This window comes from Ischnura elegans, assembly GCF_921293095.1.
Source record: "Ischnura elegans chromosome 13 unlocalized genomic scaffold, ioIscEleg1.1 SUPER_13_unloc_3, whole genome shotgun sequence".
In the NCBI taxonomy this organism is placed as follows: domain Eukaryota; kingdom Metazoa; phylum Arthropoda; class Insecta; order Odonata; family Coenagrionidae; genus Ischnura; species Ischnura elegans.
In genome coordinates, this window is record NW_025791659.1 from 2,035,129 (window position 1) to 2,052,251 (window position 17,123).

The window sequence follows — 17,123 nt, forward strand, 5'->3', positions numbered from 1 at the left end:
GTAACTGTCACATTAAATGTGATCGATTTTAAATACAATGGTGCTTACTTCCTTTTATGTTTTAATTCCAAACTCTATTGATATGTAACTTGTTTATTAATATCTCAGATTACTGTGGGAGATGGCCTGCCCACTACCATGTGTCTACTGTGTTTGAAGAAACTTACGGAATTCAGTGTTTTCAAAAAGATTTGTTTAGAATCAAACGCCATTCTGAGAAAATGTTTGCCGAGAAGTTGCTACAGGGTGAGTACTGATCGTTTTTTACTCATTTAAAAATAGGTGTAGTACAAGTATTGCAGAGTTAAAGGTGAAACTCTTTGGTTTATGTCGACAACAGTAGGAATCAAGAAAGATATATTTTGCGAAACGATTTACGGAAAAGTGTTATAAAGTTGTTAAGGGCTATAAATTCATGCTCATATTAGCTTAATTCTTACAATCTATTTTGAGGTCTATTCTGTTGAAACCTTTTTTTTATTTGTTTTGATAATGTTTTGTGTACTAATTGCATGATATTTGGAATGGGATGCTGTTTTAGTTTGTGGATCAATTTTGCTCAATCAGTTTGGAGTGTGTTGACAGGTATATTTTCTTAGTGCATAAGGAATAATTAATTCTGATTTTATTTAAATACCTTTGAGTTTATTCAGATAACTATGGTGAGAAACTTTTTTACCTAACTGCAGAGTTAAAGATTTAGTTCATGATGTGTATTTATTTAGTATTTTAATGGTTAATGTGATTAATAACTTATAATTGTGGTTGATTAATAAGGCTCTGACCACCCTATGATAGAAATGGAGCTATTAGAATATCTTGTGGTTGTGGTGTAAAAGGCAGGAAGATGTTCATTGCTAGCTGCAATTTTTTCTCATCATTGCGGCAAAGCTTAAATACTGGAATGGTTTTGGGTTATATTGACTGGAGGTTTGACCGGTTGGTAAGGACTCGTCTTTTGACGAAAATGACTTAAGACACTTGTTATCTTTGCGGACTCACTTTAATGACTGCCCGAGCGGAGCCTAAATCAAACAAAAAAACTTCTAAAACAAAACACACTCAAAATGCACGAATGCCGAACATACAAATAATACAGAATGCAAAGCATACAAATATTACATCCGCTCCCCAGTAAAACTACAAAGTTATATTAGAAAATATGTAACAGTACCAAAAAAAAAATTTTTCATAAATTCAAACGATTGGGTGGTCGTCGAACACGCTCTGATCTTCTTTTGACAATTGGGCTAGGTGGTGAATCATCACTTGTAGGTGATAGACACCCAGGAGTTACACTTTGTGTCTCAACGTTCAGTGGTGGTAACACAACAGGTTCCTTGCATGTTGGCTCACACAAAACACCAAGCGGTTTGAAATTTGGCAGGGGTGCACGTTGCTCCACTGAAGCTGGGATGTGGGACAATTTCACTTGATTTAGGTGGCAAAGTTTTACTACACCATTCACAGATACATAAAATGCTAGAGGTGACACAACTTTCACTACTATTGCTTTCTGGGGAAAATCAGACATTCTCATCCTCACCCAAACTGTATCTCCTTCTTTAAAAACTGGGAGGGTTGGCGTCTTACCTCTGTTGGGCTTTAGCAAGGACAAAGCTGTGCGTGGTGCTGACTTTAAAACTAATTCTGCTGGAGAAAAACCAGTGGTTACATTAGGGGTGTTGTGGTAATTGAACAAAAATGAAGCGATAAGTCTTTCCTTTTTGTGTGAGGACCTTTCTTCTTCACAATCATCCCTTATCTGCTTTAACGCGTCCTTAGCCAAGTCCATTTTCTGCAAATAATGCTTAGAAATTTTCACAAAGTTTTCAGCTAAACCATTGGACTGTGGGTGATATGGGGGTGACTTGGTTACAATAATGCCTCTTTCAGTACAAAACCGTTCAAACCCAACACTATCAAAAGGGGGGCCATTGTCTGTCACAACTTGTTCAAAATGCCCAAAAATACTAATGTGACACAGTAAACATCGTTCCACATGTTCAAATTTAGTGGATTGAACCAACCATGCATCTAGCCATAAACTATAGCTGTCAATTAGCAATAAATACTGATCAGACTTATAATGAAAAAATCAAGGTGCACTCGTTGCCATGGGTGCTGACCTTTAGGCCATGAGATGGTAACAGAAGATGCAGGCCTAAAATTAATGATCGAACAAGGTTCACAATTCTGCACTTTAACTTTAATGTCGTCATCTATGCCCGGCCACCAAACATAGTTTCGAGCCAGCATTTTCATGCGACATATACCAGGATGACCTCTGTGTAACAAATCCAACACATCATTTCTCAACCTTAGGGGAATTATTACTTTCGACCCTGTTAGGAGACATCCCTCTTCCACACTTAAATTGTTCCTAATAATGAAAAAAGGTTTCAATGTCAAATCTGCCAACACATTTGGCCAACCAGAAACAACAAACTCTTTAACTTTAGTCAAAACCGGGTCACTTGCTGTGCTTTCAGCAACTGTCACTGCTGACAGGGGCAAATCTTCAAATACATCTACATGACACACTTCCCATTCATCCTCTTCTGCTATTTCCTCCCTTGGAAGTCTCGAGAGTGCATCAGCTGGGGCTAACAAGGAACTCTTACGATATTCTACTTCATAATTATAAGCTTGAAGAGAAACAGCCCATGACTGTATTTTTGGCGAAGCAACAACAGGTAAACCCTTACTGGGAGAAATAAGGTTCTTTAAAGGTAGATTATCAGTCACGATTTTAAATTTCTTTCCATACTAATACTTGTGCAAAGCAGTGACTGCAACCTTTACTGCAAATGCCTCTCTTACGAGCTGAGAATACCTTTGTTGACTGGGAGACAAAGACATAGAATGGTACATGACTGGTTTTTCTGCACCATCAACCACATGACACAGTACACTACCCACACCATATGGTGATGCATCTGTGTAAAGAACAATTGGCTTGTTTTCATCATAGTGTACTAACAAATTTCTCTGTAACAACCAAGTTTTGCTCTCCTGAAAGCAATTTTCACACAGCTGTGACCACCTATCCACAAAACCTGTTTCATCCCCTTTTGCAATGTTTAATAACTCATTTAAAGGCTTCAACTTGTGACTAATATTTGGGATAAAATCCCTATAAAAATTTAGCAAGCCCAAATAAGCTCTCAATTCCGTCACATTCTTTGGGGGTCGAGCCTTGGTGATGGCCTCAACTTTTTCAGCCATAGGTTGAAGACCTTGTGCGTTTATTATATGTCCTAAATATTGGACTGAAGTTTTGTAAAACAAGCATTTATCATAATTGACTTGAACATTATGCTTGTCAAGCCTTCCCAATACTTTCAATGTATACTCTTTACATTTTTCCAATGATTCCCCTCCTATTACAATATCATCAATGTATTTACCAACTTTAGGAATACCTGCTAGAATAACATCCATAACCTGTTGGAACAATGGAGCAGCACTTGTAATCCCATAAATCAATCTGTTAAAACGAAAGAAACCCCATGGAATATTGATAGTTAACAGCTCCTTTGATTCCTCAGAGACCTCTAATTGTAAGTAGGCCTCGGACAAGTCCAAAATGGTGAAATACTTACACCCAGACAACGTAACAAATATATCCTTCACTCTTGGCAGGGGATATTGATCTACTTTCAGATTTGGATTGACTGTTCTTTTAAAATCCACAACAATTCTAACACTGCCATCTTTTTTCAAAACAAACCAGATGGGTGATGCCCAACTTGAAATAGTTACAGGAGTGAGTTTCTTTGCTTCCACCCACTTCCTAATGCAAGCCTCAACTTTAACCCTCATACTCAACGGGATATCGTAACACTTACCGACTACAGGAATTGCTTCATCTTTCAAGACCAACCTTGCCTGGAACCCAATAATTGCCTTACTCTTGTCATCTGAGAAGACGTTTGGATACCTCCCTCTCAGTTCTGACTCCTCGACCTTGCTCAGACCTAGACCCGTAACCTCCTTGGTCTGCCTGGTGTTTCCCACTAATTCTTGCCCTAGGGAAAGAGGTACAAAATTCTTTCTCCACCCTGGACACAGACAGTCTAACCAAGAGCGACCCAGAAGGGGTGTGAATTCTTCCCCTCCATCACAGATTAACAAATCTAAAGACACTGTCTGATTACAACTCTTTTGAACAAACATTTTTGCCTGACCATGAATTCCAATGGACAACCCATTAACTGCTTTCAGTTTCACTTTGATAGGAGGGATTTCCTTCTGTGGAAACAAACACTCAAATTTAGCATTAGACATGAGAGAAAAACCTGACCCAGTATCTATTTCCATTTGGACTTTACGTCCCTCCAAGACAACATGCACTAATTGTGCCTGGCTTACGGACTTTACAACACTTTGATAGCTATTTTCTGACCCAAGACATTCTACAGGCATATTACCCACTAAATCTAGCCTAGAGTCAGGCTCTTGAGACTCTCCCTCCGAACAGACCTCAGTACCAACATGAGAAACAGAATGGATTTGATCAGACTCAACATGAGAAACATAATGGATTTGGTCAGACTCAACATGAGAAACATAATGGATTTGCTCAACTTCTTCACCATGTTCATTACCTGGACTATCCTCACTCACCACTTCACCCACTCTTTGCACACAGCATTTTGATGTGTGACCGAACTTTCGGCACACATAGCATTGCCAACCTTTCGCTGGACATGTATTCGGGTCATGGAACCGGCCACATCTCCAACAACTTGCAGAATGCCGGATAGAACGATGTGATGTTTGGCCTGGGCGGCCATTTCCCCGCATCCCTTGTCCTCCTCCAGCCGGCTGTTGACCTCTCGAAGGCTGCGACTGAAGAGAATGCCCACTATGACCAGGGGCGCTGAACCTGTGGCTCACCGCACTGCCCTGATGACTGTTGCGGCCTCGGTGATATGTTAGGTTTCCTCGGCCTCCTCCTTGTTGAGGGTGTTGACTCCCACTCTGCTTCACTCGCGATACCGCCGACTGCGTCGCCGCCAAAGCTGCGGACTCCACCGCTTCGAACTTCACCGCTGCTGCATACGCGGCCTCGAAGGAAATGTTCTGAATGTCCCACAAAACTTTCTTGAGGGCAACGGACCGCACACCATTGATAAAGGCCTCCATTAGCCTCTCGTTCAGAGCGTCTCCAAACTGACAATTTCGCGCCAAAACTTTCAATGCTTGCGAGAAATCTGTTATTGACTCAGCGTCCCTTTGTGCTCTCGACGAAAACTTCTCCCGGACGCAATACTTAATATTTGATGGCTCATACGTGGCCTCTAATTTTCTACGTAAAACTTCAAATGATAGTTCTTTCGGCTGGACCGGCAAACATGACATGTGCAATGTATTGTACATCTCTGAGCCACCCGAGGACAACAAAAGACGGACTTTCATGGGTTCCGAAATACTGTTTAGTTCACAATAAACTTCAAACTGTTCTAGCCACACGGTTAGAGAATGCACTGACTTATTAAATGGTTCCAGACGACCATGTGGGGCGGCCATAACTGCCATAATTGGTAACGAACCAGATTCTTGCGAATTTTCACCTACAGATCCGTTATTTGCCATAATTCCGTATATACTCGTCGCCAAATTGGGTTATATTGACTGGAGGTTTGACCGGTTGGTAAGGACTCGTCTTTTGACGAAAATGACTTAAGACACTTGTTATCTTTGCGGACTCACTTTAATGACTGCCCGAGCGGAGCCTCAATCAAACAAAAAAACTTCTAAAACAAAACACACTCAAAATGCACGAATGCCGAACATACAAATAATACAGAATGCAAAGCATACAAATATTACAGGTTTATGTGTTCATCTTTTGAGGTTATTAATGAATGAAGCCATTTTTCAATGTATTCATATGAGTGCACCTGCTGATCTGCCAGACCATGTAATATTGAATGCAACAAATAATAATCAGACGATTCAATTTCTGGGGAATTTGGTGGGTGCGTTCCGCATCTGCATTTGAGTGTTTCCAGCTAGGTTTTAATGTCCAATGCTCTAGGCTTGTAATGTGAGGTTGAGCATTTCATGCTGTGGAATTACTGTTTAATCATTGGGAACACAATTTCCTTGCTTGACATTAAATTCCCAATGCATGCAATCCCTTGGAAATGGCTTAGTGGACAACTACAAATGCAAAGCAGTCTCTTCTTGAATATGGCATTGATCTTCATTGAGCAACGCCCCCAATTGATTTTCTCTGGAGGTTTTTGGCCTTTCTACACCTAGACAGTTGTCATCATTGAAATGATTGTCTTTGAAGCAATGATACCAATCATGTAACAGTGTTTCTGTTATAGCAGCATCTCAGTTAACTTTATTGTGGTCTTCTCTCAACACTAAGTATCTAATGCTGTGACATATTCATCATGGTTGTTGAGCAGTTTGTTTACCTAATGTCTAAGCTTGAGTCATGATTATTCTGGTAGTTCAAAATTGACCAACAATCAGTGCTATAGCCATCTATTGACAGGCAGTAGGAACTTTGTTTCGAGCATAATACATAATTGCTGTGTGATTGGTTTTGCATGTTTTAAGGATAATAATAACAGCGTAATTTAAAAAACTTTCATGAAATAGTTTTGGAAGAGAAGATGATTTTGAGGTCTGTTTTCTTTCTGCATAAATAATACACCCTGTATTCTCTTGAAGAGTTTATATTTGAGTATTAACAAGAGGTTAGAGAATATAACAAATACATTGAAAACATGCTCCTCATATGTTTTCCATGGTTATATTGTTGAGAAAAGAATAAATAGTGATTTTGGCCTTTTAACAGCTACTACTACAAAAATGATAGTTGCAGAAGCAAATCGAGTGCAAGAATAAGAAACTTGATCAATTCATTTCCTTAACTGCAAAAAATTTAATCTTCAGTCTCTCATTTGATTTCTCATGATTTCCAGAAAATGGAAAAATGATACATCTGAATAATTTCCATTCCCTGTCGTGTATTTTGCTGTGAAGGGGCAGCTTCCATGGTCCCTAAGATATTTAGAAATGACACTTTTTGTACTTGGAATATCAGAAATCTTCCTGTTAATTTTATTCAGTTTGCGCTGCAGCTTTTCAGTATTTGATTAACAGGCATGCAGAGACCAGGCTATTTTTATATGATAACAGAGGCAATGCGTGTAACATTCTTCTTTGTAACGCTTAGAGTATCCCATGTATGTGTTTTAACGAGATAAAGGTTTATCCATGTTACTTTTTCTGCAGAGTTTTGAAGGAGAAGTGTCAGATGATGAGGAGTCGGAGCCTTGTGTGGAGACTAAGGACTGCATTCAAGATGTCATTGAAAACACTCCAGAGTTTGCAAGCTCATCCCAAACCACTGAAATATACATTCCTGTGCCAGACTGCCTTCTACCCAGGGATGACAATTTGGTAAGTTTTTTTCTTATACACAATGAAACCTATATTGATCCTTCTTCAGTTGTACAAATTTCTCAGTTGCATGAAGAAAGATAGTATGCCTGTCATAAAGGTAAGTATTTCAACTGGAAGTCACTAACATATATGCGACCTTCAGTGGTTGTACTTAACTAGTAGTAACACATAAGGTAGAAATCCGAACCACTCAAATCCTTTTTCATGCAAGTCAGTATCAGATGTGCAACACCGCTAATCTGTTGACAGAAATGTCTCTTATCCTGTGGAGTAGACTTTCGGCATAGCCTTGTCAAATCTCTGTTCAAGCCATTGGTGGCGGCTCTAACTGGCCTGTGTCTCATGATTGCCCTCTATTTGTTCAAGCCATCTTCCTCCTTTAATCTAACTAAGGAGTCACCTAAAACTGTTGCAGTACCTCTTTATATCCCTGGGAAAAGAAAAGATGAAGATAATTCAAGGTACTCTGGAACATCGATCTATCGTTCCCACTGTTGTGCCCCTACTGTAAGTAACCAAAATTTTCATTCAATACTCACAATCATTGTGATATTGGCAGAGTAGCTCCCCCTTTTATTTGGACATTAATATTCTAGAGTTTGATCTGTGAGTTGCAAGATTCTCATCAGTATTTTGAGCAGCTGGAGTGGTCTCAATTAAAATAGGAGTTTTTTATCAAATGACGTTATTAATATTATGCTTCTATTGAGTGATGCCCATCATCCTCTTCTAGATTCATGTAAAAGATGAGAATGAAGGTCAACTTAATGAGAATCATCCCATGCTGTATACATCAGATCCAGCTGAAATTTCAAGTGATATTTCGGACCCATTGGCCACTGATGACCTGGTGAGTGTACTTTTGCCAAGTGTAATTTAATTTTTCTACGTCACAATGTCATTTCCTTATGGATTATTTCCAGCACCTCTCAGCAGAAACATTCAGCATTTTGCCTGCCTGTTCAATCATGAACAACTACAGAAGAGTTTTCATGTTTGAATCATTAAAATAAAATGTAATGAACAGATTTGTTGTATTTTGCCAAACTGACTGTAGTTTCTGGAATTGTATTATTTTAAGAATCCAAATAAATATTGTGCATGAAATTGATGCCTTATTTATTTAAATTCTTGTCTGGACCTATTATTTATTAGTATCGAACAAAATGCAATCCTAACCTAAACGTGTCCTGAAGGTGTCCGGAGTGGACACTTTCAGGACGTCCATGGGTCACCTTTTTTACTGACATGCGGACTTGCAGCGGACATCCTTTGGAATGAATTCGGACGTCCGTAGGCCACTTGACGGACAGTCACCGGATGTCCTAAAGGCGTCCGTGTATGGTGTGGGAAGATTCATGCCCTATATTAGCATTTAAATACATTATAACCTCATTATACGTTTTTACGGCAACAAGATATAAGTTCAAGCTCTGGTAACTAATAAGATTTTCCTTCCTCAGAAACATGTATAACGTATCTTGCAAACCTTGCCCCACAGGAAATCACGAAAACACCACTTCATTAACCAAATATCATAGCATTAACTCCTACTTATATCCAAGTACTCTTAATGTAGCTACACTTTTACTATGCCCCCTTCAAACAACATCTCCATGATCATTACACCCACACTTGTGAGCGTATTCATAAGAACCATCATCTCAACATTTATTAATCCTTTAGCCATTGGTATTAGATTGGGTATTAAACATTCTGTTACCCTCAAGTCATCAAAAGAACAATATGTATTTAAAAGCTATCTCACAGACTCTTTTTCATTAAAGGAAATAAATTGGTTGGATGAATTCAATAGCTGTAATTCAATGGTTGGTAGAACGCAATTATAAATTGGTTATTTTGTCCATCAGATTTTAAAATTATCATATGTTTTAAATTATCATATTTATTTTTTGTATTGCATGAATATTTATGATTACATTATTTATACTATTATCATGTCTCCAAAGTTTACCAATTTGCCTCCACAATTTACCTCTGCTTGAAAAATAAAATGAGAGCTATTGAAAGTTGAGATGGGGCACAATTAGATGCCATAATCATATGGCTTTGATGCTCACCAGCTCAGTACTGACCAAGGGCATTTTGGAGATACAGTGAGTCCTCGTTTAACGTCACCTACCGTTCCTGAAAAATGTGACGATAAACGAAATGACGTTAATCGAAGCATAATATCCCATAAAAACAATGTAAAAATTGAATATCGGTTCCTAGACCTCACAATTCCTATGCGAAAAAATATTTACCGTATCATATCTGGGGCATTTTTTACGATGGGAATTCCACACTATGGCATAAATACGAGTTCCTGTCTTCATCGACGACAATAGCAGCAGTGACGTAAATCCTTCTCCATTTTTTTATCTTCCCGCATTTGCTTTTCGGCTTCGCGGTCCAATGAATGCTACCAGACGCTACAGACCGGGGATCCGGTGCTCCGGTCCATAGGCCTTACCCTCGCTACGAGAATTTCTTTTCGGACCGGTCAGGAGCAAAATCAAAATGACGCCAATGAGCGAGGGTGGGCAAACTGGGATTATGAAATCGAAGAGATGGTTTTAATTGCAAATTGAGGCGGGCGGGCGTCGCCTGGGCATCATCATCGCTGAAACATCGTCGCAGTAACAGGAACCAAAATTATTGTGAACATTATTTTCTTGAACATTGCCGTGGAAATGTCTCTGATGCTAAAATTTGCCGGAACCGTAATCGCAATTAACAATATACACACCGTTTCACACTTTGAATAGACTGACCGTATTACCGCCCACGAAACAAACAACCTGTAACGCCAGCCACTTCGCCTTTTTTCTCGCGCGAAATTTTAAATACGCGACGTTATCGCGAAGCGAAGGGGCGATAAACGAATCACGATCGTAAAATTTTCGTGACGTTATCGCGAAATGACGTTAAACGTGGTGACGTAGAACGAGGACTCACTGTACTTTAACAGAGCTTACATGATCCATAGTGATTTTTTTGTATCTATAACACCATTCCCATCGTATTATCCACAGCTTTAAAAATCCAACATGAACCCATGATAATTGCTGGATATAAACAAGAAAAATTGCTCCTGTAGACTAATGAGATCCACCAGAAAGTTCAACTAATACCGTTTTCATTTGTATGCAGCCAAGATAGAAGCCGTGCCAACAAATACTCATGATTCAATTACAAATAATAAATAACGCACGAGAAAGAATCCCGGAAAAAATCCCTTGGTGAGACCTCTAAGCCACAAAAATGTACTGCTTGTACGATTTTCCTTTTACATGATTCAAACGAAGGAACCTTTCCAACCTTAAACATTTTAATAAGTGATTATCACCCTAGTACACTACTGCATGTATTATTTTTCTTAGTGTTTTACTTTTGGACAAAACCTTTTTAAAGAACTATAAACAATGGTGGTTACCCTGAGCAACTCTTGTGCATTGTCAAATTATTTTTATTCGTCATACTTATGAAGCGTGCAGACGTTCAGCTGGTACGGAAAGCCAAATAGCCGTGGTAGTTGGCTGGGTTTGATTGTACTCCCTAGAAGTTTGTGAACAAACTTCTAGGGAGTACAATCGGGAGTAGGCAGTAGGGAGTTTGTGAACAAACTTCTAGGGAGTTCACAAACTTCTAGGGAGTTCAAACTTCTTCTTGTTTGTCCAAGTTTGTTTAATGATTCTGGTTTCACCACACAGAACGAGGTGTACATATGATAAACCACTACAGCTTAAACAGCTGAACAGCAAGCCACAGTCTGATAGCTTGAGTAATGCACTGGCATTTCTTCACTGAGGTGTTCCCGTAGATAAAATGAACTGCTCAATATTGACTCCCTTGAGGCATTAGTTTCTTTTGCCTTTCTATGTATACTCCTCCATAGATTTAATATTTTCTGGAAGAATGGAAGGTAATTTGTGATAGGTGGCTTATGATGGGGTGCATGTCCATGTTTTAGGATAAAAAGAATTGAACATTGTAAAAGTTCTCCTTGTCAAATGGAAGAAAAAAACAAGAGTTAAATATCATTGATTACAATTCTTGTTGTCTACTTAAAAATTAACAAAAATGGAGTCAAGGAACGGAAATTGTGGCGTTAGGCCAAATGCATTGTCGCTCCAGATAATTCGTCCTGAAAACTTATCCATTCTGTTTATTTGATTTGTGTAATTAATTTAAACGTTTACTATTAGCACCACAACATGTAGGATACGACTACTCCTTCAGACACATACCATTGGAAAGCTGAATTATAGTTGCGTAGATCGTGGAACTTTCATAATAGCAGGTGTGACTAGAGACTTTTACGAGAAAAACAAATGATTAGACTTGAAAAACATGCTGAGAGAACGAGGATCAGTGATTCAGGGGGAAAATTTCAAATTAATTGAAACTGGTGAAAGAAGGCCTCAATATAAAAATGGATGGATTTATGAATGAGAATGAACAGAGAGAAATTGAAATTCAGGTACTACTGAAACATTCACAGAAGAACAGGAGAGGTGAGATAGGCAGCTGAGAGAAGAACAAGCACAGAGAGATGGGACATTAGGGGAGATATAAGAGAGTTTAAAGGATGTACAATATGGCCTGGGAATGTACTAGAAGGGAAATAGTGGGAGATCCGACACACATGGGCGTACCCAGCAAGGAGCAGGAGGTGACAGCTGCCCATCCTTTTTCAAAACTATTTAGGCACTGTTATATTTTGTTAAAATATTGGTTTCATGCTTAAATTTTACTACTTGAAAAACCATGGCTTGCCCCTTCCCTAGTTTATATCCTGGGCACTCTCGTTAATCGGATAATAGAGGAACATACGCAAATATGTTATCAGATGAGACAGGTGATCGCTGACGTAAGCGGTTTATGGTAGATAGCAAAACAAAATGCAAAAACAAATATTTTGAAGAGTAAAGAGAGGGTTAATAACTGTTGTGGGTAAAAAGTATTCTGACTCTATGTATATTCAATGTATTTACATTTGTTTGTAGTAAAGAGATGGCCAAGAAGGAACAGATATGGAGCTACAGTACACTCTCAATTATTTGGGCTAATGATGGGGGAGAGAAAACACGGATAACCCTAAGTTTCACTGTAATGTCTTTTAATGCTCATGGTATGGTATTTGGAGGAGGCGACCGACAGCTTGGGTCATTTGCGCCATGAGGGAAGGGGTAGGTAAGGAAGGGTGGAGAGAAACCCGGCGTCGGCATTAGCCTGCTCTTAACGAAAGGCGCTAAGGGGACCACGGCTTAACGTCCCATCCGACGGACGGAGTGTTGCGCTTGAAATGTCCTTCACAGAACACTCAAGCAGGGATCGGCCAGTCTCTGAAAAATCTCTGCCACCGCCGGGATTTGAACCCGAGCCTTTTAATGATCATAATTTACCTAAAACGGCAATATGCTGTTACCATTTATGCCGTTATTTTTATTTAAGAGTGCTTCCCGAACTCATTGACATCTTTCTTCACCAGTTCGCGATCTTTTAAGCGACGACAACATGCTCGTACTCGTATTACCAATGCTCCATGTAAGGCCTTGTTTCGAAAACCACACATCCGTGGCTGTGTTCGCGGATTCAGAAAATTGGTTTGCACGAATGCGTCAAAACCACTGCTCGACGTCGGAAACTGCACAGTCAGGCACCACGCTATGTAGTCACGTCTCGCACAAGTTTCCCGGGTTGCAATTGCTGCGGGATCAGTGATCACAGAGCATGGTCGTGCACTGCGAGGCTTAAAAAACAGGATCACGGATCTTGCGTTAACGCAGCTAACGTGCAATCGCTTCTGTTTTACGAAGGGGATTCTAACGGAAATAATAAGCGCGATGTATCCTAGCATTAATGAAGTAATTCCGATGAATTTGCGTACGATATTATTTTTTTTAATAGCGCGGAAAATGTTGAGCGAGAGTGAATATCATGCACGTATAATCCACAGCACAGATAATCCGCAACACGGATACGTTGCAGCCGGATAATCGGGAGTCTGCTGAAGTTGAAAACACAATAATTTTTGCATTGGAGCAGTATGAATATGTAATTTGACATATTCACAGTGCTGGTTAACCCTTTCACTGCTGTTCAATCTCCAAAAACTTTCTCCTCTCATGTGGCAAAAAGGTTAACATGCGTTTTGTAGATCCATGGAGAAGGTACTACCAGGATGGATTCTCCGAGCTCACCCTCGCTGGTCCCTCTCTTCGACCCTCCCAGCGAGGGGCCTCCCTCCCCAAAAGGGACCGCTGTGACTGCATTTTGAAAATCTTTATCAATCAATCCGATCATCAAAAAATGATCATTTTCATCGCACTCCTGCCAATCAAGCAATCAAATACGCCTTTGAACCGTGTTACTGCGATGTAAAGTAACGATTCTGTTAACTGTGATAAAAACGTGGCTGCGGACCACCGGAAAATGGCCATTTTAGCAGGAGTGCGATGCAAACAAATATTTTTTGATGAACGCAGTGATTGATATAGAATTTCAAATTGCACTCAGAGCGGTCACTTTCTTGGAGGGAGGCCCCCCCGCACGGAGGGTCGACGGCAGAAGCCAGCGAAGGTGAGCTGGTTGAGGAAAGGGTCCCGGATTAGCGACCCTTCGGAGCGCTTCGGCGAAAGTGCTGACCGCATGGCAGGGACGAAGAGAAACTACGTTCACAGCAGCCTGCCGTGCGAATGCACCAGGTACGTTTACAGCAGTGAAAGGGTTAAAAAAATGAACAGGAATGAGAATTGATGCGATGAATAATAACATGAGAATATGGGGGTTTCTTATCATTTTTTATTGCCTACACCGAAAGATTATTACTCCTGGAGTGCGCATTTCACGCTTTTAGATTTTTAAATGACTATCTATTTTTCGCAAATAATCAAAAGTGAAAAATTTCAAGCTCGTGAAAACGCGAAGGTTAAGTATGAATGATTGGAAAAGCCCAAGTGACGTCATTTTGGTTCCCGGTGTAGGCGAGTGAGGTGACCTTGGGGTGAGAATGTGCACCGCTGAGATGCAGGCTGCTAGCAGGTAGCGGAGTACCATGCTAGCTGGTAGCGGTTGGCTTAAATAAGGATTATTATATTTTATCAAACGAAGGAAACTTTCTGACCACAGGCAATTTCATTAGGGGATTATGAAGACGTTTCCCTGAGTTCTAGTGCCTCATGCATGCATTGGTTATCTCAGACGATGTAAAACTCCTATGTATTCGTATAGAAACTAAGTCTCTGTGATGTCACGTGGAGTGGCATGGTATGGGCACCAATCTGGCCTTTTTTAAATGAGGATAAAATTGACCATTGCCATTCGTCTAAACTGAGATTTCTAAAACCAAATAATTTGTATATTATGAATACAAAAAATGGTGGGTAACGAATCGCAATCAATGCCATTCGTTTTCTTTGATGAAGGAAACTATCCTGTTCATTTATTCGGCCGAAAATGACAGAAGGTTACACTCGAAGGTGTTGGGGCTTCGATTGTAGAAAATAAGAAAGACTATGGTTACACAATAGGGTAGTTTCCTTCATCAAAGAAAACGAAAGGAATTGATTGTGATTCGTTACCCGCCATTATTGTATTCATAATATACAAATTATTTGGTTGTAAAAATCCCAGTTCAGACGATGGCAATGGTCAATTTTAACTGCATTTGAAAAAGGCCAGGTTGGCGCCCATGCGATGCCACTCCAAGGGTGCGGTCCAATGAATGCTATTTTTGCCACCAGACGCTACAGACGAAAGTGCTCCGGAGCACCGGTCCATAGGCGCTACGTTTGCTACGAGAATTTCTTTTCGGACCAGTCAGGAGCAAAGTCATAATGGCGGAAATGAACGAGGGCGGGAAAACTGGTATTATGAAATCAAATAAATGGTTTTAAATTAAAATTGAGGCGATAATGGTCATTGAATATTGATAAATATTTTCCAATATCATTTTAATGAATTTTATCTTCCAATAGCGAGGTTCCACAAAGTAAAGCAAGAAACTTTGGACCATATTTCTCGCACCTACCCTCGCCTACCCCCTCAAATATAAAATCATTACCCTAGTACAGGAAAAAGTAGGTACTCTACCGTTTTCTCACTTGAAACATATTAACTTATTATGGCTGACAACTATTATAAATCATTAATCCATTCCATGTTTATCCTATTTTTCTTCAGATTTTAATTTATGGCATGAGTTGATGTGTCGATATATGTTCTTACAATCCTTCCTTATAGTACATGTCCCTTTTAATAATGTTTTGTTGCCTTTTGAATGTTACGGTTGCTTCCAGAGTCATTTGACTTAATTTTGGGGGAGATACGAGAATGTATACGGAGATATAGTGCTTGCTACATATTTATTTTAATCACAATTAAATTTACATCTATCTACTATGTGAGCCTACTTCGTAGTCACCTTTACAGTAAAAAGGCGTCCAATAACGGCAACGTTAGTACACTCTCCATATCCTCGGTGAATTCCCTTCGAATATCCGCCAAAATATGACTCGCTCGTTCGCAGACCCTAGTTTTTACGGGAGTGTCTGGAGCGGGGCGAGAAATGGGTGTATTACGTTTCCCGACGTCAAACCTTAACCTGAAGCGCTCCGTAGTGAATGACGGACCGCTTGGGAGCTCGTCTGTGGCGCTGCGAAGGAGTAGTAGCGTTCAACGGACTGCACCCCAAGTGACGTCACAGGGCCCTTGTTTCCATACGAGTAGATAGGAGTTTTACATCGTCTGAGATTACGAATGCATGCATGAGGCACAGAGCTCAGGGAACCATGTCTCAATAACCATCTACTAAACTGCCTACGGTCGGAAAGTTTCCTTCGTTTGATAGGGTATTAATAATCCTTATTTAAGCCGAGCGCTACCTGCTAGCAACCTGCATCTCATATTCTCACCCCAAGGTCACCTCACACGGCAACAGCGGGAACCAGAATGACGTCACGCGGAGTTTTCCCAGCATTGATATTTTGCCGTCGCGTTTTCGCGCACTTGAAAATTTTCACCCTTCATTTAATCGCGAAAAATAGATATTGTCATTTAAAAATCTAAAAAATGTGTGAAATACGTACTCCAGGAGCCTTTCCATTTAGGCAATAAAAAAATCAAAGAAAACAACCATATTGTTTGGTTGCATTATCAAAATTTTGATGTCTTTTTCAAGAAAATGGTTAGGCACATAAATAGTTTCTTTAAAATATAGAAATTTACAACCAATGCAACATTTTTCCGGGACAATGTGAGAAAAAACATAGGAATTATATAATAATGGATAACAATTTTAATTTTTACAGCTAAAATAAGGAAAAAGAGTATCATTTAATGGAAATAGTGGTGTTTGGTCGAAAGTGTTATCCTTCCTAGTTTTTCGTCCTGATTACCACTCAATCGTGTCTTTGATTTGTATTAATTCGATAAGTGTGAAGAAGGTGAACATTTCATTATGAAAGAATAATGGGCGAATCAAAACTTTATCTCAATAGTTGACTCACTAGCATCCTTTACTTCAGCCATTGGTATTTGGGATTTTAAGGTCCTATGCCAACGATGACATAAAAATTGTAGTGAATATGCTAAAAGATGAGCTATGGTTCCAATCTTAACCCACTGTAACCCAATGTTGCTTCACATGGGGACACAAATATAGAATTACAACTTCAAAAATC

At 39.6% G+C, this 17,123-nt stretch overlaps 1 protein-coding gene across 1 annotated transcript; it reads left to right on the plus strand.

The window, feature by feature from the left end:
* Positions 1–137: 137 nt before the first annotated feature.
* LOC124172841 lies at positions 138–8,462 on the plus strand. Its single transcript, XM_046552336.1, has 3 exons — positions 138–246; positions 7,264–7,431; positions 8,168–8,462. The coding sequence occupies exons 1-3, from the start codon at positions 139–141 to the stop codon at positions 8,312–8,314; spliced, it is 423 nt and encodes a 140-aa protein (XP_046408292.1). The 5' UTR covers position 138; the 3' UTR covers positions 8,315–8,462.
* The last annotated feature ends 8,661 nt before the right edge of the window (positions 8,463–17,123 follow it).